Raw genomic sequence first — 23,225 nt, 5'->3', positions numbered from 1 at the left:
AGAAGAAAACAACTTGAACAGGCTAAAGATGCAAGCATTTAGTCTGACCCCCTTTCCACTTATAGCATGTCTTGAACTCTCTTGGGCAGTCAATATGCGATTTACTGCACTAATCTTCTGGTGAATTTACACCTGACTGCAATCAAGACACATCTAAAGCTTAATAATGATTGTTTGAGCTACCTTTTGTTATGGTTGTATGATTCCATGTTTCACATTATATTAACTTCAGTCTGAAGAAGCTTTTTTGTTCTGACATGTACATGTTCTTGCAGGGTTTCTTGATGAGTTCAACTATACTATATCATACTGTACTGTACTATACTATACTATACTGCACTATTATAAAAACAGATTTTATTTCTGGTTAAAGAACTCTTGAACAGCTGATTATATTTGTAAAATCTTTATTTATCTCCATGAATGGTTCATTGTTTCACAAAATATCAGCTATAGGAGGTTGGGGAGGGGGGGCACTGAAAAATTCATAAAAATCATTTTGAATCTTCAGTGTTTTTCTCTGCTGGTCACCAATGTAGGAAGGTTAAAAAACAAACAAAAAAAATATTAAAGAATGAAACAAAACAATAGCACTAGGTACTTTTCCAGGAAAAAAAAAAGGCTGTCACGAAATGTACAAATAACATGAATGTTATTTGTATGATTGTGCAAATTCTATCAGTGCAATATCACGTTTGTCTTTAATTTTGAGAAATAAAACTTTCATTGTAAGATTTCAAGTGAAAAAAACCCCATGACCATACACATCTAAGAAAAATCACAATATATAAACATCATGCTTGTTGCATGCTTGCATCGTGCTTAATCTGAGTGTCCAAAACCAAAGCACTTCTCTTTGCTTTTACATTTCGCTCCTTTATCCAGATCCCTCGAGCTCAGAGATGAGAGGCCTCATATTTTTCATCCTTTTCAGGATTTCATAGAATGCGTCTTTGCTTTCTGTGCCAGCTGCAGTCACAATCCTGTGAATGTCCCTCATTTGGTCTCGTGTAGTCTTCAAAGCTCTCACAGCATCGTAGTTCTCATTTGAGATCAACTCCAAATCCCTGAGCTCGTCCAGGATGGCCTCTGTATCATTCACTCTGTTAATCAGAGCTGTCCGAAAGCGATCCACAAAATGCTGCCCTGAGGCAGTCATGGAAGATAAAAAGCAAGGTAAACAAATTGTGAACACTCAAAGTTGTAATCATACTAAAATTCTTAATCAAGGAACCTCAAAAAATGTTTAAGCAAGGGTTAGCAAGAGTATCTGAAGCCACTATGTCATCTTTTCACTTCTTAACTCCAAATTTTTCTTTTCTTACCTTGTTTATAATCAGTGCTTTGACTTTGGTAGTCTCCTGAAATACACAAAAAACAAGTCACAATACTGACGACTTACTGGATATTTAACTGTTTTAATAGGCTTTTTTGGCATCTCATGGTATTTTCATGGCATTAGCTTTGCCAACTATGTTTTTTAGTTAAATAGAACAAAGGGGGTACAAATCAATCAGTCTTAAATTATTTAAAACCCACTGACCTTTATGAAGGGTACATTGCCAGACAGTGTTTTGCTCACTTTCAAGCCAGAGGGTGAAGTCGCTGTCTGCATTTCTGACAAACACCTCAAATACATTTCTGCCATCATATCTGAGCTCTCGTTTCTGTGAAAAACATAATGAGTGTAAGACTTTTTGCAGTCATTTTATTTTCCGATGATAAAGAAATATTTTAACAGATATTTAAACAGCTGAAACAAACGCTGGGTTGAATCTTTGCGTCCGCCTTGTCTGTTGTGATGGAGAAATGATTTCCCAACCTCATAGACTTGTCTGGGCCTGGTTTTGGGATTAATTTTGATCCACAATAGCTTTGTTTTTTTTCCAGTTCCTGTAAACAAAAAAAAAATGTCAAACTCAAAGTAGCCATCAAAGAGAACTATTTTTTTTAATATAACCGCAATGGTTTGTGTGCTCTCTTTTAAGGTTCTGGAGAATAAAATATTCTAACCATGCTGTTTTCCTAACTGCATGTGCTACATCTTACAATTGTTTGAATTACTGTGACGAGTGAAATAGAAACCTGTTGTAGGGCACGATCAGGTGGCACCAGGTAAACATCCAATGTGAGGAATTCTTTGTTTGTCTTGTAGATCAACGTGTCGCAGAAAACTTTCACAGGACGACCGAACATCTTCCGGATCATTGCTCCTCGTGGAGAAAAGACTGGCTGGAGTAGCTTGACATGAGACGCTGTTACTTCAGACACTTGTTCCACAACATCCCCATCGGCATCCACATGTATAACTGCAAACATGTCTGACATTTTGGAATTGTGATCTGCAAAAAAAGAAAAAGTGCGCAAATTTTAGTTATGAAAGAAGAGATGGATCAGTATGTCTTTGCATGTTGTAGAATGCTGTTAGGTTTTTGGATTACATCTCACCTACACAGATCCAATGTGGCAGATGCACCTCCTGGAACTTCCCAGCTGTGACTCTGATGTCCAGCAGAGGTCCCGCTGGCATGTAATTCATGCATGAGGTCCTGTCCCTGTGTTCCTCCCATAAACAGAACTGGTATTCGAAGCTGACTTTTTCCCCGCAAACCCATCGCAGGGCAGATACACCGCATTCAAAGCGACCTGCGTCAGACTGGAGGCTAGAAAGTGAAAGGAAATACAAATGGGTTTGAATTTTCTACACACTAAAATACTAACTTCTAATTATTTGTTCCAGTCAGTGCAAATTCTTCAAAATTCGCAGCATATTTATTTTGATGGAAAATCACAGAATTATGTGTAATAATCAGGTTTTACAGTAATCTTCTAGGGATAACCTTCCACGTAATGAAATACATTAGCAAATTTATTTTCTTTAAGTTAGCAATTGATATAATGTAGCTTTAATATGCGTCGGCTTCAGGCTGCATGATATATCGTTTCAGCATTAATATTGCGATACGCAACAGTCGCATTGAAGGATGTATCAAGTAAGGCGCATTGACTTGAACAACTCACTGGCTGCTTGATACTAAAGGAAAACTTGCATGGATATCATTTTCTATGACTAATACCGACCAAGTCTTCCATTTTAACCCTCTGAAACCTCAGAAAATTGGCTTGATTTCTTTCAAAAACATGGGGGAAAGGCAATGAGCAACTTGAAATGAAATAAACCCTAATTTGCAAGAAATTAGTAAAAAAAAAAAAAAGGGCAGGAAAATTGCCTGAAAAGTAGCACACATAACAATAAAAGAAACCAAAAGTAAAAACAAAAATAACCAAGGAAATGACTTTTTAAAAAAGTGCTTTAAAATAACAATTGTGATGTAATTTTCAACACATATTTATGCTCATATAAAAATAGTTGTCTGGACATTTTTCATTTTGTAAATCAACTCATTTCTAACAATTTGTGGAAATTTTTTGCTGGGTTGTTCATGGCTTGTGTGTGTGTGTGTGTGTGTGTGTGTGTATATATATATATATAAAGTGCTGTCACAGGGTCAGCAAGTGTTGCAGAAGCAGTCAAGCACATTCTTTTCCAACACGGAAATATAATGGGTCTGTGAAAAGTCATGGAAAAGTTTTGAAATTTTGTCCATGAAAATGTGTGGGAACCCTGAGAGCTGCCCTGCTCTGACAGAAATATCCACCACGTTCACCGAGGGGCTGCACTCCACCTTGTTCAAGGCAGCAAAAAACTGTCAAACAAGCCATTAGAAGCAATGGGTTTCAGGGCACAGTGGTGGCGTTGTAGTATTTTATCTGAAAGTGCCCTGGGAGTGAGCTTTGGTTTGATTTCAACAAAGTTCTGAATCAAAGTATTTTATGAGAGAAAAAGAATGGGAAATGTATTCATCTTACCTATAGGTGTGGACCTCATCCACTGTGTTGACCACAGGTTCACATACAGTCCAGTCCATGGACTCCTGTTTCAGAAGACAAGACACAGGATAAATGCCAAGTATTTGACATTTCCTCGCGCCTCAATCCTCACTAGAACCAGATGTGTTCTGGTGCGCTATCTCTTAGGAAAGCTTACACCGACAATACACGAGAGCAGCCTGCTGGCAAGTATTTTATCACTCCTGTACTGAATTTAATGGACCCTGCAGTGGATCGGACTGATCTGATAGTAGGCTTGGGCAGTATCTAATTTTTCACACCTTCTTGGAATTTCACTGGGTATAAGGAATATGACTGTCAGTATGTCTTTTCAATTCTGCACATTGAAAAGACTGCGAAAATGGTCTTTTAGTAATTATATTGATTCTCTGCCACCTTTGACTACAGTTTCAATATTTTTATCCATCACAGTCGTGAAGAAATACAAATTCATCACTTTTTCTCAGCCTTTCCTGTTATCGTTTCAAAGTAAAAGCCTTCTGAGAATCCCCTCAATTGTTGACACAGGGCATTTTACTGTGAAACATTTGCTAGACTGTGTTGTTGATGATGCAGCAGCTTTCACAGCTTCATAAATAAGTGGAATAAGTGCTTCTAATTGTGGAAATACAGTTGTTTTAACAGTACGCAACAATGCAGTAACCCCGCAACAACAAACGTTGCCGATGTGAACACACTGCTCACTTATAAAGTGTGGCCTGGCCCAGGGTACATGATCCGCACTGCTTGCACAACATCCTCATTACAGCCTCTCCAATTAGAAGTTAATATCAAGATGAGGGTCCATGTTTTTTTTTTACGGTATTTAAAATAACACAGCCTATGCCTTTCTGATATATCACAACATACTGGAGTTTCATATTGGAGTGGAGACAGATAAGAGATTAAACTCAAGTGTATCATTCCCAAGACTTATGTCAGACTTGTTTTCTGGTACATCACCATCCAGAGAATTATAAAGTGGATTATTGCTCTGGTTGGCTTCATATTTGTCCACTACAACACTGCATTGTAGCACACTTTAAATAACTGTTGCGTTGGTGGGTTTGTCTTGTACTGGCAGTAGGTGCAGTTTGCAGGGACGTGTCATGCAGGCTTCAACTAGCATGTGGATGCAGCTATATGTCTTGACATGTTGGGTTGCACTTAATCGATGCAGCAGAAGCTTACCCCTTCATCTTCATTTGTTCATACTCTTTCTGTCTCTAGCTGTTCTTTTTTGTCCTGTATGATGCAGGTGCAGCTGTAACGTTTTTTTCTCGGGCTTTCCTGGCACTTGGCTCTGCTGCCACTGTTCTTCTGCTCCAAAGTGTTTGAACTCCAAGCGCAGCCTATTCTGCAGAATAATTTAATCGACTCCTGATTGGTCAATCAAGGCATTTGTTGGATGTGTCATGTTTCAAATCAGTATTGCTGGTGGGGCAAGTAAATTTTGCATCCACTTACCCTACAAAACCAAACTGCCCTGAACATGCCTTTATGCCAAGTCCTGACATTAACAGTTTATCATTTCATTTAATAAAATCAGACAGTTGCATTTTCCTGACGCACAGTTGGCGTGTTGAATGTCTGCGCCCACTTCTCCAGCTCTGTCTTGACTTGACTTGCTTCAGGTCGCTTTTCTGGCTTCTCACACAGCATTAACTCGATGATTTGGTTCTGCAAAAAACAACAACAAAAAACTGCCACTGAGAGCTTTGTACCAAAATTAATAAATGCAACTCCACAGTTTTTCTGACCTATATGTTTTGGAAACAAAGATTGATATTTTAAAATACTGTCATCTGTGCAGTTTGATATTTTACATTATTCACACACAGACAGCAGCAGTCCTGTTTTAGGCTCTCATCTTTTGGGCCTTTTCGCCTAATACCCACTGCACAAAAAAAACCCACTGACACCCACTAACATCTGGCTTTTCAAAGCAACAAGAATACATACAATCGGCCTTTATTGGAATACAACACCCAGATGAACACGCACGGACACACTAACAAAACAGCACACACACATACACACACACACACACACACTAGCTGACAGTTAGACAGACTCGTGTGTTGCAGTTGTGTGTTCACTGGTAGGGCGAGTGTGGATGAGTGGGAGAATTTAGCATGTTTACCTGTGTTTGAAAAACCTGCATGCACGTGCCACTTTGGTGGAAAAGAGGCCTTAGAGATGAACAACTGTTGTAACAATGCAGAGCCCTGAATATCAGCCTCCCTGCTACTCTGTTACCTTCACGACCATTTGGCATCTTGTGGGAAATTCTGCTTTATGTGGCAAGTGAATTAATTAGGATAATAAGACTATGAAACTCTTACCTCTTGGGGAAAAGTCAGTGAAAATCCTTTGGGAAGCTTCTGATGTCTGGCGTTCATCAGAAACTAGTATTCATGCAGAGATAAAGGGATGAAAAAATGTGTTATTTCACTTGGTAATAACAATAATTATGATTATGCTCCGTTCAACATTGCAAATAAGTGCAAAGACAAATAAAACAAGACAGATTAAAAAATGAAGTTCCATCATAATTGCTATCTACAGTAATACGTTAACACCGTTGTGACAAGTTTTATGTTAACCTTTAATAATAACACACATTTTTACATATTTAGAAAAAAAAACTCACCTCTCGTCTTTCGTGGCCAGTAGAGATTTTCCAAAGGAGTTCAATGTATATCAACCCCAGAGCAAATATGTCCACTTTTCGGTCATAGGTCTTCTCCCTCATCTGTGATAGAATTAAAACTCAGTATTGACAAATGACACCTTCATTGAGATTAACTGCCTTTTAGCTTAGGGTTTGCTGCTTACATTTGCAATTAAGTTTTAATGTTTTGTTGATATAAAAGTTGTAACATGTTTTTTGTATACTTTTATATTACAGCTCTCACTTCCAACAGTAAAGACAGTTGAGGCTGAGCTTCAGGGAATTCAAGAGCATTGTTAACAAGTAACTAACCCCCAAAATCACTTTTTTTCAATTTGAAAAACAATATTTGTGGTTATTTAGTAGTGCTGTTCATTGATTTAGGTCTAACTCTTGACATTTGAGTGCATAATATTAAAATATCTGTCTATATTGTGTATAAATCTGCATAGTAACTGCCCTTAATGTTTACACCTGGCTATTGCAATTGTATTTTACTATTGGCTGATCCTGGTAGAGCCTGCTTTCTGTGTTGTGGATTGAGAGGCGGCACAGTTGGGTGACTGGGCGTTCGCCTCCCTCACAGCCCAGCCCATCTTTGAGCCTTTTTTTCACATTCCAGGGAGGATGCATTCAAGCCAAAAGTGGTGGGTTTAGTTACTCTCCAAGTATGGTAGGCTTATAGAAAAACATATTTGTTAAAACAATATTACAGACGACTTAAATGTTACTGTCAGTAAAGACTATCTCACTTGTTCGGGAGCCATGTACGATGGGGTTCCTTTTCCCCCTGATCTCTTCATCAAAGCATAGTCATCATCATCATTGTCATCTTTTGTGACGAGACCGAAGTCCCCGATCTTCACTTCTCCGCCCAGTCCAAACAGGATGTTGTCAGGCTTACCATTAAAAAAGACAAAACAATTTGAAACAAAAAAACATCTAGCTCCTCTCCTCACTTAAAGTGAATAACACATAAACAAACTCTGGGCTTTTCCAATGGCACTTTTGACCACGCTAATTCTTTTTATTTTGTTTAATTTTATTGTGACTTTCAAAAGCACAGCTACAAATAATACAAAAACAAATACTGACATTACTTACAATTACATTGTATGTGTGATACAGATATAGCAAAGTTTACAGGATAGTTGCATTTCCTTTCTTTCCCCTACTTTTGAACCAGATTGCTTGGTGGAAACAAGGCTTATCTTACTAGCCACGTATGGTAAGAAGGATGAGTGACACTTCGTCCAGGCAAACTTTTGAGAACTGCTGGCTGGATGCTGCCTTACAGGTCATGATATAATCTGATTTAGTGTGGGAGCACCAGGATCTGTCTCAGGGATCTGGCAGAGCCTCATCAGGGTTAAACCTGTCGATAATGCTAAATCACACACTATTAAGTTTAGGTAGCATCTATAACAACTTTGCCTCAACACAGTGTAGAGTCTGGACTCACCTTAAGGTCTCTGTGGATGTGCCTCTTGGAGTGAATATATTCAACTCCACTAACTATTTGTTGAGCCATCCTTCGACTTTCTTCTCTTCTCCTGGAGTCTTGCACAGGCTGAGCGTTCTTCTCTTTAATCCACCCTCTGAGTGTTTTGGTATCACATAACTCCATCTGGATATAGAGGTACTTTGCAGATGAATTTTCTGTAGACCTAGAAAATAAATTAAAGAGAAATGACTGAATTACTCACTTTAACTTCAAATCAAAAGTCAAAACTTAACACAAGTGCATGTCACTTACTGGATAGAGCTGTGACTGCCGGCTGAACTGTCCCATTGGTATTCTGAATCCTCCATCCAAAATGTGTAGTATCTGACGATATTAGGGTGGAGGAGGTCTGATAATGTCCCCACCTCTCGAAAAGCTTTTCTGACCCAAAGGAGAACAAGATAATATATCATTAAATAAAGTCCTTGAACAAATTCTGCAAAATGCACTCTGTAACTCACTGCTGCATACTCACTCTTCACAGCGGACAATCTTTACAGCATAATACATATTCAACTGTTTATGTCTCGCTTTGTAAACTCGACCAAAGCCTCCACTGCCAAGACGATTTATGGAGTCAAAGTCTGAGGTAAACCTGCTGAGATGTTTAGGCGAAAGGTAAAAAAAAAACACAGTGATGCCTTTTTGATTTGGAGAGAGATTTAAGACCAAATCAATATAAAACACAAGTGCTACAATGCTTTTTTGGTCCTACCTTGACTGGGTGGATATCTCCTGACTAGTTCCCATATCTTTGACACCATGCTTAGAGAGTAAATAAATAAAAAAGATTAATTTTGTTTAACCCTATTCTCATTAAGTTGTACATTCTTCAAGATGTAGGTCACACAATGTGCTGAGTGACTCCCTCCAAATTTGCAGCTCTCTATTTTCCTTGATTTTAGAAACAAAACTTTCTTGCTCTTATATTAATACTATTAATCGCTTTCCTCTACAGAGTAAGCAAAGTATAAGAGGGTGGATTTAAGAATGTATTTATAAGATTGTGATATGAAGTTCAGACCTGATCTTCGGAAGACCTCAATGAAAATATTCCCGAGTCATTTGTTCCCATTGACAAGCTCTCTGTCGATGCAAGAGACTCCCTAGGAGAATATAATATAAGATACAAGTACAGCCTTTTCAGAAGCTAATAAGCTCTCCAATTTGTTTCAATACCAGGATCAATGAGGGCCTTACAGTGAAGTTGGTGCATCATCTTCCAAAGAAGTCGACCATAAGGATATCTAAAATTCACAAAAAAGGTTAATTGCTACATGTGGCATATTCTAAATACATCAATCTGATGTCTCGGAGCCCTCTCTTCAAAAATAAACCATGTAGGCTGTGATAAATATGTTCCCTGTGAGCTTTATATTTAGAGGCTTAAAAACAGCATTGTGGACAATCTGCAATGAAACTACCAAACTACTCTTAGATGCCCATTAATTAAGTACACCTAGCTAAAACTCAAGCAGTCTAATACAACAGTCCTTCAATAAATCCTACCTTCATGAAATTCATAATGTGCGGTTTGTATTTAAATTGTTTCAGAGAGGTGCTGATCCAATTTAATGATCATTTTGGAGGATGTAGTTGGTGCTGCTGTTGAACTGTATTGTACTATGCTGTAGCCTATTCTCATGATACGATGAGGTGGAGGAAATATTAGACATGGCTGTCAGTAAAACAGAATACAGCTCATCAGCACCACAGACTACAGCCTTCAAAATGACCATACAGCTGTGTCAACCCCTCTCTTAATAGTCTCAACTAAACTAAATGTAGAAACCTTTATGAAAGTAGAGTTCATTACAGCACAGTTGTACTGGACTTCATTAGTTTCAGCTGGGTGTATCTAGTACCTCATTCCCACTGCAATTAACGAGTGCATGCAGGTTTTTCTAAACACAGGTAAACCTGCTAAGTGTCTGTATTCCCACTGCCACATTTACCGCTGGAGAGCCAGGGTCGGACTTTGTCAGCTGGTGTGAGTGTGTGTGTACGTCTCATTGGTGAGTCGGTGTGACATCACAGACAGGCAGGAGAACAGGTAGACAGTACACAGCAGGAGGAACAGAGGTCTGAAAACGTTTTAGTGGTTTGTTCTTGTCAATTATCTCTTACTTATGAAGTTTACCTTTAGAGCTCGGTGCAGATGTGTTTCTGTGGTTTAGCACTGTTTAGGTGGACACCGACAATAATTAGTGATGGCATGTTATTGCATTTCGAAGGTTAAGCAGCTGAAATTACCGCGTTCACCTGGGTGTTGCACTTCCATCAATGCCGATCAGAGCCAGGGGAAATAAAAACCTACGTCTACTGCAGAGTCATTTGACCAGGGTGTGAATGAACGATCGTACGCATTCCCATCGTATTACTTTTTAATACGATGGGAATGCGAATGCACTAACACTCAGTGTTAGTGGGTGTTTGTGCAGTGGGAATGAGGCTAAATACACTCTTGATTGAGAAACTATGTGATGATTTAAAGGGGGTGAAACATATTAAATACCTTGCTGTCCCAGTCAGACTGTTCTTGAAGAGCAGACCAGGCTAGCCATGCTGCCATTTGTTTGGCCTCCTTGACAGTCTTGCCCTCACCAATAGGGTAGTCCTTATCATTAATCACTAATTTAAAGAAAAACCTGTGTTGTGTTTTGAAACAGAGAAAACATATTTGGACCATTATGTTAAGACCTCTCTCCCAAATCTATTAAAAGTTTTCATGAAACATCTTTGGTGTCTATTCCTGTTAAACGGGTTCAGTCGTACTCACCGAGGGTTGTGAGGAGGGCCCCTTCTGTCCACTAAGGTGTAATAATGGGGTTGTAATGTTTTCTGACAGAAGTGGTTGATGAGGCCGATGAAATTTATCTTTGTAAAACCTCCGTCTTTGACTCTCACGCTCAAGCCCTTTAACCACTTACTGTCACACCAAGAAAGATAAGAGTCAAATTACAAACTTTCATAATCAAACAGAATCAGAATAATGAAACAGAAACAATGTGCTGCCACTGTTTGTGCTCACATGATGTCCGTCACATTTTGACTTGATCCCTCCTCTTGTTGGCTTGATACGCCACTGTCTTTCTCCTCTCCAGCCTTGAAAACAAAAACGGTATCATTTTATTAGCTGACTGAAGTGCAGCTTGTAGAGCAACATAGCGGAATAATAATCTTACAGAGTCAGTTGGTTTGTCCATCAAATTTCTCAGTGCATTTTTAGCTGCCATCTGTTTGGCCTCCTTCTTGTTCTTCCCCACACCATCAGGATACGCCTTTCCATCCACCACTGCTCTCACTGTAAATCTGAGAAGAAATGAGAAAACTGTGTTAAACAGGCAAGATGAGAAAACGTGGTGAGATAAAAGTTGCATTACACAGACATGAATCTGCACACTTGATTAACATCCCCACAAGTAAAGTTCTAAACTTGACATAATGTTGGATCCTTTTGGCCCTTGTATAGAATTAAATGTGTCGGTTTGTTAGTATGAAGTCACTTTTTAAAATATATGAACTAAACTGTGATATGCATATTATCACGCAAACACTAAAGCTGGCTTTTATTTGAAAATTTTCACTACTGGTTTCAATGCAGTACCAGAGTTGGATATCAGATCTGTTTTTCCCCCATTATCTTACTTGGTGCCACACAGACACACATCAGTAAGTAGGAGAGATCAGGGTTGGTCAGTTATGGGGGTTGTTTGGCGCGCAGCTTTTGTTCTGGCCCATTGATTGTTATATAAAAATGTTTTTGCTTTCTTCACCTGCACTCGTCTACTTTATTTAAACGTCTGTAAGTCAACTTTTTTGGTGAGATTAAACTGTCAGTATTATAGTGCCAAAAGTAAAAAAGTGGTCTTTTCATTCACTGTATCAGAGAACTGTGTTAGATAGAAATATTGGAAAAATGTTACTTCTGATTTATCAAAGTAATCAGATACATTGTAAGAAAAGGTTTCAAAGTCTGTGATGAGGAATGGTAGCTGGCTAACATAATTTAATCACTCAAATGTGACACACTGATTTTAGGAGTTGGTCGGCACACTTGTGGGTGGCTCAGGAGGTAGAGCAGGTCATTCACTAATCAGAGGGTTGGCAGTAGATCCCTGTCTGCTCCAGTTTGCATGTCAAAGCATCCTTGGGTAGGATACTGAACCCCAAATTACTCCTGATGGCTGTTAAATTTTTGTGTGAGTGTGTTTGAATGTTTAAAAACTGAGTAACAAGTGGCCTCTGGTACAGTAGCCTCAGTCACCAGTGTGTCAGTGTATGTGTGAGTGGGTGAATGCAGCCAGTAGTGTGAAAGCCTAAGAGTGGTCGAACATCTAGAAAAGCCCTGTACAAGTACAGGTCTATTTACCTTGTGCAACCAACTGTTATATTGACAGTGGTAACGGCAACTGTATTTTGAGAGATTTAAACTGTTTTGAAAGATTAAAAACTATGTTTATATTGTTATTCTTTAATCATTATTTTGAATGGTCAGTGGAAAAAGTAATCATACATTCCTACTGATAAATTGCTTACAAATGTTGTTTGGCTATTAAAATATGCAGATATTCAATTACACATTCTTGTTTTCTGGTTCTTGTTTGTATCAAATGTTTAAGTTGTTTCTATTGCTTGTTTTATAAACTTTAACATTTTAACAATGTACCATCCCGCGCTGTCACAGGGTTGGTAACACAAATGTATAACATGACTTAAAAATATATTTATATATTTCTTTATAGCTGAGACCTTAATGATTAATTTGCTGCTGGTTAGAATATTCATAGATAGATTATACCAGAGAAATATGGCAGTGAAAAGTGTGCCTATCAACCCCAGTCTCCCCTACTTAAATAAATATTGAGGTGCAGTATCCTAATATCTATTACAGTTATACCTTGCCATATTCCTAAACATTTTCGTATTGCCTTTTCCCCCCAAGAGTTTTAAATAAGCAAAGATCAATAAATACTATCTCCATATATTTTAATTTTAAGGTATGCAAGGTTACCTTAATGTTACATCAAGTGCACTTTTGGTTTTTATGTGGCAACAGCAGACAAAGTGCGTTCATTTGTGAAAACAACGCACTGAGTACTGCACAGTCTAGAATACAACATTTCAACAACAACATTTTTTTTTCTAAAAGAAACAAACGAAAAAATGGGGAAATATTATCCTCCCATTCAATAGGAGTATGTCCTATTAGTCCCAGATCTTTTCATAACCTGCACTCGTCACTTTTCAGGGTGTAAAGTTCACCAGAAAACTTATGCAACTCACGTTTTTAAGTGATCGGGGCCAACACATCCAACGTCCTCATATTTCAGCTCCAAGCGCTTTCTCTGCGCATACTCGTTCAGTTCAGCTATTTCCATTATAAATAACAGTCGGGCTCACATTACCAGAACAAAGTGAACATTTCCGAATACTATTCATGTCTTTACAGTTGTCATCTTGATTACTTCCGTCTTTTTCCTCCGTGGATGTATTATAGTGAAGTCTGGATACAGCCGTGGGGGCGGGGCCTCATACATTTCTATGGGAGCTGCTCAGTTGCGCATGGTCTCCTCACCCACAGTTACGTTTAGTTTTCTTTTTTCCAGTCAACGTCACATAATTGCGGCGTCAAATGATGTCTCAAAAAGCCTATCAAAAGCGGTGGAAGCAAACATGAACCAAGCGGGTCACTTATTTTTTTTGACGCATATTAAAATGAAGTTTAACTGACGTCTACCTGAAATTATTGAAGCTTAGGTAAATTTATTGCCTTTCCGTAGACTTTATGCTCGTCTTTTTGACAAAACGCTTATTTTGTTGACGTTCAAAAACTACAGTTCCCATGAAGCTGTAGTATCGCACCTACTGCATGGATAAGACTCAGTCCATGAGTGTCTCCTATGCTGCTCACCACCAGTTTAAACACACATCCCTGCAGCCACATGCATTGGGCTTTGTCTGTCAGACAGTCTGTAATCCAGGAGATTGCTGTGAGGATAATAATAAAAATTGTTATCCTCACAGTGCTGCATGCATGTCAATGCAAGTGCACTACTATCACTTTGCACTTGCACTTTGGTTGTGTGATGTACAAAACAGGATGATGAGTCACCACTATCTGTCTATCCATCTCTCTATCTATCTGTCTAGCATGATTATTTTATTTTGTTACAGGGTTTCTTTGGGGGAGTTTTTCCTAAGTCGATGTGAGGATCTAAGGACAGAGGGAGGTTGTATACTGTAAAGCCAACTGAGGCAAATAGTGATTTGTGATAATGGGCTTTATAAATAAAATTGACTTGACTTGATTACAGACCTTCTGCCTGCATGTTACAGTGCACTGATTGTATTTGTATTACTCTTGACTCAGTTGAATTATTTTACTGATCTCAGCTATATAAGTGCAGTATTTTAATCTTCAGTGATACAAGGATACCTTTGTGCTCTATTGGAAATCAGTTGCCCTCTGACCAGGGGCGTATGTAAAAATTGTTCAGGCAATGTGCCTACACAAGGGCCCAGCAAGCAGTCGGGCCATTCAAACACAAACAAGGCTGCAAGAGAAGACAGGAGAGACAAGAACAGGAGCAGGAGGTTGCAAAGCTCCCTAAATTACTTTCTTTTGGATTTTTTTACAGTTGCCAGCCCACAAACCAGCCCCGTCTAGCTGCCCTCAGTGTGTGTCAACAAACATGGAGCAGGTAAGCTAACGTTAGCAGCAGGCTAGATAACTTTGGTCTAAATAATCACAACGTTTAACTATTGATATGTTAGGCTATTGTGATAGATGTAAATTTGAAGACGAGGCATACATGTATTATGTAGGCTATGTTACTTGTAAATTAGTGTCCCTATCGGGTTGATAGCCACCTTATGAATAATTATGGTAAGCTAACTAATAGCCTTGTAGATGCTAGCTGTTCCTGGCGTTAGATAACCGTTATATTTACATGTTTTCGGTTGCAGGCTTAACCAGCCAGAGACAGAAACCTTCAAATCGGTAAGTCCAGTTGTTTTCTTCAAGGGAGTTTGGGGTATCTGTTGGGCCGCCGTGCCCCTGTTTAAAAGGTGGTTATGTTTTTGGGAGTCAGGTTGCTGCCGAGCACCTGTTTTATTGTGTGTTTTTGTACTTTTGTGAGTAAAGTGTGCGTTTGCCGCTGTAGTTGGACAGTTTTTCAGGACATGGTGTTGTGTGTTGATAAGTATTGCAGCTCTTCTCTCTCGTATTTACTATAAGGTCTTGCTGCTATGTCGAAAATGAGTGCAAGTTGTGGTGAGGTTGTTGTACTAAAATTGCCTGAAAAAGTCCGCGTTCATTTCACCATGACAGTGAAATGAGCAGCTCCTCTGCTCTCAGGTGCTTGTTGTTTGTGAACTTGGACTGTCACAGCATTGTACATGTCTCTGATCACTTTCTCTTTGACCTTTGTACTCTAGGAGACAGTTGTCCCATATGGGCACCTACCCCACCTAACATACAGATATATTCTTTAAAAATAAACATGACCGTATGGTTCTATGATTATCAGAAAACTTACAAACAGGGTTATTTACTGTCGGACTCAAGTTGACACTCTAACTACTTACAATAACTATCAACAATTTACCTAAAGCTGTTTTAGCTGTCTGATACTTAAAGTATCAATACTACTAATACTAGGTCTTGAGTTCAGTATTCATACTAGTATGAATAGGACTGATACAAAAAAGATTGCATCAGTTTCACATGCTGCAATGGTGCAGTCATTATTACCTCAAGACTGCCTCATAAAACTTAACAAGTCATCACAATGTGAGTAAACCAAAATATCTCTCTTTTTTTCTTTTTTTCAGCTGGAAACAAATGTAAATGGGTATTTTGTGATGTTGTTAAAAGATTATGGTCCAAATCTTAACATTTTCATACAAAGTATTTAAATTCTACATATTGTTTTAGAAATATGCAGAGCTGCTGCACTCTGCTGGTTGAAACTCATGTCTTTCCCCACCTATTACCTTTGTATTTAATTTTGTTGAACATCTTTGAGTATGGTGAATCAAAGAAAGCATGTTAAAGTGAAATGTGGAGGGATGAGTAGTAGCTGTTTTTTATTTTGTTGATGTGATTGGCTGTAGTTCCTGTCACTGTGTGGTTTAAAGGCATTGATCTGGTGGAGGATTTTTTTTTGTTTAACCTAATGGTGTAGCATTATCATCTAATGACTATAAGCAGTGTGACTAAGGTGTGGCCTGTGTAACAGATCAGTGTGCTTGTGTCTCAGTATGACTGTTGATCTGGCAGAGGGCCTGAGGATCAAAACGTCATCATTGGAGAAAAAAAAATGCATGTAGCCAGAGTGTGTGACGCTTGTTTTCTATAATCAAGTCCACTGCCAGTGAACAGCATCTCAACGTGACCCTTGGTGTGCACTACTTGTGTATTTTAAACTGGTTGATCTGGTGGCAGGTGACTTGTACAGTGGTAGCTTTTGTAAGTCGGGGCTAAATGGTAACCACAGATTTCCTGCAACACTTCATGTTCCATGTTTCAAGTATTACATTTAACCTAAACCATTATCTTTACCTGAATCACAACCAAGCGTCTTTTATCTAAATCCAACCAGACCCAGTGGTTGATGAAATACTTGAAAGCCGTAATTGAGTAAAAGTACAGCTACCTCATCAGAAAATGACTTTGGTAGAAGGTAGAAGAGTCACCTATTAGAATATCACTTTATTAAAAATCTTACAGTATCTGATACTTACTGTGCTGAAGTATTAAAAGTAATTATAAGTATTATATTAAATGTAATTAAGTATTGAAAGTGAAAGTACAAGTAAACGCTATTAATAAAAAAATAGCCGTCAGAATTTTGAGGATTTTGACAATTCTAAATAACATGTACACCACCTTAAAAATAAAACAATATACAACAGAAGCGTTTAGGGAAAGTTAGACCAAAAGCAACTTAATATAACATATACAAATGTACACATACATTAGAGGCCATGTGACTTATCTGAGATACACACAAAAAGAAAAAGCTTTTCTTCTAAACAGGATACAGAAATAATTAAAGTGAAAGAAAAATTCTGTTTTCCTGTGGGTGACCCCATTATTTTATTTTTAAACTTAAGGAATGGCGAAATCACTTTAAATACATTTAACCATTAACCATCCAGCACAGCATAAAATGTAAACCCGAGGACACAGAGAGCACGTGATTATTTAGAACAAAAACGTGATCATGATAAATTTTGATTTCACGTTTCAGTTCCTGATGAGAAACCCCATAATAAGCCCCCATTTTAGGTTGCCGAGTAATTGCATAGTAAATGTCTGTAGTAAGTGTCTTTTTTCCCCTTTGTTCCCTCGATTTTACAAGAACATACAACAGTATCATTATAGCACTCATAAAAAGTTTTTTAAAAAGTTGTACCTTTGTTCAAAGAGATTGTAAAAAGTGACAATTAACATATTGTCTACCTTAAAAACAACTTACAAGAAAATGTAAAAAACACAACCATAAACATAAGAAATGGCATGAAAAATTAAAAACACACACACACACACACAACAAAAACAGCAACAAGACCCCTCAAGCCCCAAAAGTTGGGGATCAGGAATGGATTAGAACCACATAATGAAAGTCAGATTTTTTTGATATCTGATTTTTTTTCCAGTCTTGTTGAAGTGCTTTGAGTTAAACACAGAGCACTGAACGGCCATCCATGCCTGTGGTGTGTGTGTGTGTGTGTGTGTGTGTGTGTGTGTGTGTGTGTATGAATACGAGGTCATGATAAGTGCCATCTTAAGTGCAGTACATTAACCATTTCCCCCCAAAAATATATTAGTACCAGTAATCCCATCATTTCATTAGATCACAGACATCACAAGAGACAGATGTCACTTTCCTCAGACATGCTTTGTGAGTTTACCACAGCTGCATTTTCCTGAGGCACATTTTGTGCGTTGATTGTCTGCGCCCACGTCTCCAGCTCTGTCTTCAGTTGACTTGCTTCAGGTCGGTCTGCTGGCTTCTCACACAGCATTGACTTTATGAATTGGCTCTGCAAAATGCAACCAAATAACTATTACTGAGATCTTTGTACAAAGTATAATAAATGCAGTCATACATCAGTATTGGCCAGTCTCCACTCCACAGTACAGTAATTAGTTGCAATACAATATAGTATTATTATTTCACTTGGAGAAACTTCATTAGGTATCTTCTAAAAACACTGTTATCTCTGACGTTTGATATTTGACATTATTCACATACAGACAGCAGCAGTCCTCTTTAGACCCTCAGCCTTTGAGGATTTAGAGATGGACAACTGTTTTGACAGTGCAGACCGCTGTATATCAGCCTCTCTGCTACTCTGTTGGTGACCATCTTGACTAACTGGCACTTTGTGGAAATACTGCTTCATGTGGTAAATGAATCAGTTAGGATAATATTCATGATAATGTACCTCTTTGGGAAAAGTCAGTGAAAAGTCTTGAGGGAGTTTCTGACCTCTGGCATCATACAAAACCTGGTATTCATGCAAAGATAGAGGCATAAAAGAAGATGTTTTTATTAGCTTAAAACTGTTCTCTGTTTACCTCTCAACGTTAATACAAGCTTAAATAACTGCAGTGATAACGCACAATGTTCCGTTGTTTGTCGTCAGCAGGGAGTTGCCAAAGGAGTTCCAAATATATCAGCCCCAGAGGAAATATGTCCACTTTGCGGTCATAGGTCTTCTCCTTCCACTGTAACAGTATGAAATGACATTATTGACAAAAGGCACTTCAGCGACCTAATGTTAAGCTTTCATTGATCATTTGTCATTTATGTTCAGTATAGACAGTCTCACTTGTTCAGGAGCCCTGTAGATTGGGGTTCCTCTGTTCTCTGTTCTGTCAATGAGAGCATCTCCATCATCATCTCTGGTGACCAGACCAAAATCTCCGATCTTCACTTTTCCATGTAGTCCAAACAGGATGTTTTCAGGCTAATGTTAACAAAACAGAAATTTAAGCAAATCCACATTAAGTTATCACATGACAGACATGACCCTAGTGAACCTAAAACTTTGAAGTTATTAAAAAAATATTAACGTACCTGTTGATTGATCTGGTTTATTGATCTCAGCATGCCCTTGTGTGAAATAGCACTTACTGCCTGCACATTGTGACCAATTCTGGGTACTGCATAATTGCATAAACATATGCATCTCCAGTCCATGACTTTTTATATGTGCATATCTCTCTTCTGCTTTTTTTTGGACAATAATTTTATACATTGTCTTTTTTTTTAAGCAATATCATCAGTTTAGGAATTTGAATATTGCCCAACCCTATCATATACCTAAAGTTACATATACGTAGCACTTTGCCCCAGCCACTCACTGCAGAGTCTGGACCCACCTTGAGGTCTCTGTGGATGTGCTTCATTGAGTGAATATATTCGACTCCACTGAGTATTTGTTGAAACTTTTCTAGACTTTCTTCTCTTCTCTTGGAGTCTTGCACAGGCTGAGCGTTCTTCTCTTTAATCCACTCTCTGAGTGTTTTGGTGTCACATAACTCCATCTGGATATAGAGGTATGATGATCTATCTGTCGACCTTGAAATATAAGATTATTGAAAATAAAAATACTATTTCATTACTCTACTTTAGCATGTGGAAGTAAACAGTAAGGTAGCATTGCACTTACTGGGGAGAGCTGTTGTTGTCACCTTTGTATCCTGAATCCTCCATCCAAAATGTGTAGTATCTGACGATATTATGGTGGAGGAGTTCTGATAATGTCTTCACTTCTCGAAGAGATTTCCTGACCCAAAGAGAATGAGAAAAGTGATAATTAAACAAAATACTTGTATAAATATGAACAATGTTTGTGTGTGTGTGTGTGTGTGTGTGTGATATATAAATGCACTGCACATCATAACCCCACAACTGCACACTTACTCCTCAAATCGAACAATCTTTACAGCGTAGTTTGTGCCCAGCTTATCTCTTGCTTTGTAAACTTGACCAAAGGATCCACTGCCAAGAGGTTCAGTAGAATCAAACTCTGAAGTAAACCTGTTAAGATTAACACAGTTGTTTAGGCAAAAAGGCTTCAAAACAACATAAAACAGAGAAATGTCTTCTTTGATGTACATCAGTTATTGGGAGAGAAGTTTAGGACCACATCGGTATAAAACTCACATGCTACAATTCAAATAATGTTGTTTTTTCATACAGTACCTTGATGGGGTCGCATTCTGACTATTTTCCATATTCCTGTCTTTGACAGCATCCTTAGAAAACAAATGAATAAAACAGATTTAATATTTAGACCCCTGCTCTGATTATTGAGTTGTAATTACTTTAAGAAGTGTGACATCCAACGTGTCATTAACGCTAAAAAAAAGACGCAAAGTGTCACATAGTCTTTTGATGTGACTCTCTTCATAAATTGGGTGAGATTGTGAGCAATGAGTTATGTTGCATTAACAGAAATTTGCCGCTCTCTCTGTTGGCCTCCAAACAAGAAGACTAAGCAAAATATAAAAGGCTGGACTTTTATAATAACTATCGCAGTTTTAAAGATTGTGATATAAAGTTCAGACCTGATCCTTCGAAGACTTTGATGAATCAGGGAGTTTTCCCAAACCACTTGATGTGCTCTGTGATGATGCAAGCGACTCCCTAGGAGGACATAATAATATGCATGAATACAGTATTTTCAGTGCAAAAGTCTACAATCTGTCGGTCAATCAATCGGTCAGTGAGAGTCTTACAGTGAAGTTGGTGTTGACAACTCAGTTGGTGGATCATCTTCAGAAGCAGCTGACCTTAAGGGCATCTATAATTCACAATAAGTTGTTAAAATGTTGCATGTTCCAAATAAAATGATGTACTGTCTTGTAGCCTTCTTAAAAATAATGTCAAATTATATCAGTTATGTAATGTGATTTTTCACCTGAGTCAAACAATTCATTTATTTTTTCTTCTTGTATAAACCACAAATATGGACCCACACTAAACTTTTGTGCTCTGACAATACTTCTGTTAATCTGCTGCCGTCTGCAAATATACATGTAGAATTTTGCTTTACTTACTAAAGATTTTTGAGATTGTGAGAGAAACAAACCTGAGCATTTGAAGGGACCGATGAATCAGTGAATGTGTTCACTGAGGGCCTTTGTGGTGATGGGTCGAGGGGCTCCCTGGGAGAATACAATGAGAGACATGAGTACAGCTTTGTCAGTATATAACTCCGTGGTCTGCTGTCTTACGTAGTGCCTTACCAGGTAATTGATAACTCCGACATCATAGATTGTGCACCATCTTCGGACACTGTTGATCTGACGGACACCTAAAATGCACAGAATGTTAGATGTTATTATTTGATGTAAAATGTCACCTTAATGGAACCGTTTCATTCAAAGTTAATCAGAAGTCGCTGGGATTGAGATCTGCCACCATTTGTTAATGTTAGGAAGTATCACTATACAGCCTGGTGCAATCTTTTCCCAACATTTAAAAACATAACAAAAAAAAAACACGAGAAAAAAACAAAAATGCATAGCTTGGATGTTTTATGCAAAGGTCTTTCAAAATAAAAGCACGTAGGCTGTGGTGAATATGGTCCCTATAAAGTGTTGACTTTGCTGCAGAATAATGGCATTGGGAATAATCTGCAATGAAATGTCCACTTTTATACCAAAGCATTCTTAGCTGCCAGTTTATCAGGGAAAACAAGCTAAAGCTGATGCAGTCTAACACAACAGTCATACAGTCCTACCTTCATGAATATCATGGTGTACACTTTCTACTGAAGCTGTTTAGAAAGATGTTGATTCAACTTTCTGATCATTTTGGAAGATGTAGTTTGTGCTGCTGTTCACCTTCATTGCATGATACAAAGAGGTCTTTGATTGAGTAAATCTTAGATGATTTAAGGGGAGTGGAAAATATTAAATACCTTGCTGTCCCAGTCTGACTGCTCTTGAAGAGCAGACCAGGCCAGCTGAGCTGCATTTTGTTTGGCCTCCTGGATGGTTTTACCCTCACCCCAGGGTAGTCCTTTTTGTCGATCACTAGTTTGTAGAAAAAAATCTGTGTTGGGTTTTCAAACAGAGAAAATATATTTTGATCATCATGTTAAGATCTCTCTCCCAAATCTATTAAATGTTTTCAGGAAGTATCTGTGGTGTCATTCCGGTTGAACAGGTTCAGTCGTACTCACTGACGGTCGTGAGGTGGGCCCCTCATGTCCACTAAGTCGTAGACAGGGAATAGGGTTTTTTTCTGACAGTAGTGGTTGACGATTCCAATGAAGTTTGTCTTTGTAGAACTTTCTTCAGGCTTGAAAACAAAGAGTTTAATTATATTAAGAGAAAAAAGTGGCACTGATTACCCAGGGCCCAAGTGGGAGGAGGGCCCTAGAAAAGCCTGAAATGCAACGCTTGGTTTGGTGGCATTTCTTACATGAAATTTTATTTTGGAATTTATGCCGAAACTAAATAAAATCAGTTTAAAGGCTGAACTTTGTATAAATGAAATCTCTCTGAGTTTCCTCTCACACATGAAAGGCACAAAATGGTTTATGTTAGGATGCGTCTCTAAACATAGAGCTAAAACCGAATGACAGGCTGCTTCGGCTGCTGGAGCACCAACATACGTGTCTTTCCCCAAGAGGGCAAGGCAAGGGAGTGTATTTATTATTATATTTATTATACACCTCTGATTACAGTATGATATTGGAGTACAGTTTGTGTAACAATAAAGAGGTAAAAATAATCTTACAGAGTCAACTGGCTGTCCAAACAAAACACTGAGTGCATTTTTAGCCGCGTTATGTTTGGCTTCCTTCTTGTTCTTCCCCACACCATCAGGATACGGCTTTCCATCCAGGACTGCTCTCATAGTAGTAATCTGAGAAAAAATAATAATACTTTGTTGAACAGGCAAAATGATGAGAGAAAGTGGTGAGATGGAAGTTGTGGTTCAAAAACATGAATATTCACACTTGATTAACATCCCTACATGTTATTAACTTGACATATTGTTGGACCCCCTCAGGAAAACCACTCCACTCAATGCTGAACGTTTACAATGTTCAGTAAATGTTAAATCAGTTGCATGTGTGGTTTAAATGATCAACACTGAGAAAGTAGGATAAACCTGAGGA

At 38.3% G+C, this 23,225-nt stretch overlaps 2 protein-coding genes across 4 annotated transcripts; both read right to left on the bottom strand.

The window, feature by feature from the left end:
• Positions 1 to 566: 566 nt before the first annotated feature.
• LOC121954255 (interferon-induced, double-stranded RNA-activated protein kinase-like) lies at positions 567 to 13,563 on the bottom strand. Of its 3 annotated transcripts, none has more exons than XM_042501620.1 (22): positions 13,356 to 13,563; positions 11,255 to 11,381; positions 11,101 to 11,174; positions 10,849 to 10,998; positions 10,585 to 10,717; positions 9,270 to 9,316; positions 9,094 to 9,175; positions 8,785 to 8,834; positions 8,545 to 8,667; positions 8,322 to 8,450; positions 8,028 to 8,232; positions 7,318 to 7,464; positions 6,545 to 6,646; positions 6,237 to 6,299; positions 5,464 to 5,571; positions 3,871 to 3,935; positions 2,449 to 2,663; positions 2,086 to 2,342; positions 1,765 to 1,893; positions 1,544 to 1,667; positions 1,326 to 1,361; positions 567 to 1,146 (listed from the first exon to the last, which is right to left on the bottom strand). In XM_042501620.1, the coding sequence occupies exons 1-22, from the start codon at positions 13,448 to 13,450 to the stop codon at positions 878 to 880; spliced, it is 2,730 nt and encodes a 909-aa protein (XP_042357554.1). In that variant the 5' UTR covers positions 13,451 to 13,563; the 3' UTR covers positions 567 to 877. The 3 variants fall into 3 exon arrangements, with proteins under 3 accessions (XP_042357554.1, XP_042357555.1, XP_042357556.1); XM_042501621.1 differs by having other exon boundaries at positions 8,545 to 8,664; XM_042501622.1 differs by having other exon boundaries at positions 1,021 to 1,146; positions 1,823 to 1,893.
• Positions 13,564 to 17,142: 3,579 nt separating this feature from the next.
• LOC121954878 (interferon-induced, double-stranded RNA-activated protein kinase-like) lies at positions 17,143 to 22,960 on the bottom strand. The gene is made up of 15 exons (XM_042502615.1): positions 22,841 to 22,960; positions 22,281 to 22,399; positions 22,017 to 22,131; positions 21,340 to 21,407; positions 21,183 to 21,258; positions 20,830 to 20,894; positions 20,659 to 20,737; positions 20,294 to 20,346; positions 20,012 to 20,128; positions 19,758 to 19,874; positions 19,468 to 19,666; positions 18,915 to 19,052; positions 18,706 to 18,810; positions 18,528 to 18,590; positions 17,143 to 18,122 (listed from the first exon to the last, which is right to left on the bottom strand). The coding sequence occupies exons 1-15, from the start codon at positions 22,958 to 22,960 to the stop codon at positions 17,943 to 17,945; spliced, it is 1,614 nt and encodes a 537-aa protein (XP_042358549.1). The 3' UTR covers positions 17,143 to 17,942.
• Positions 22,961 to 23,225: the final 265 nt, after the last annotated feature.

The sequence above is a fragment of the Plectropomus leopardus genome, chromosome 15, assembly GCF_008729295.1.
Source record: "Plectropomus leopardus isolate mb chromosome 15, YSFRI_Pleo_2.0, whole genome shotgun sequence".
Lineage (NCBI taxonomy): Eukaryota > Metazoa > Chordata > Actinopteri > Perciformes > Serranidae > Plectropomus > Plectropomus leopardus.
Note: the sequence above shows the minus strand (reverse complement) of the source record. Positions and strands in the feature narration are given on the sequence as shown.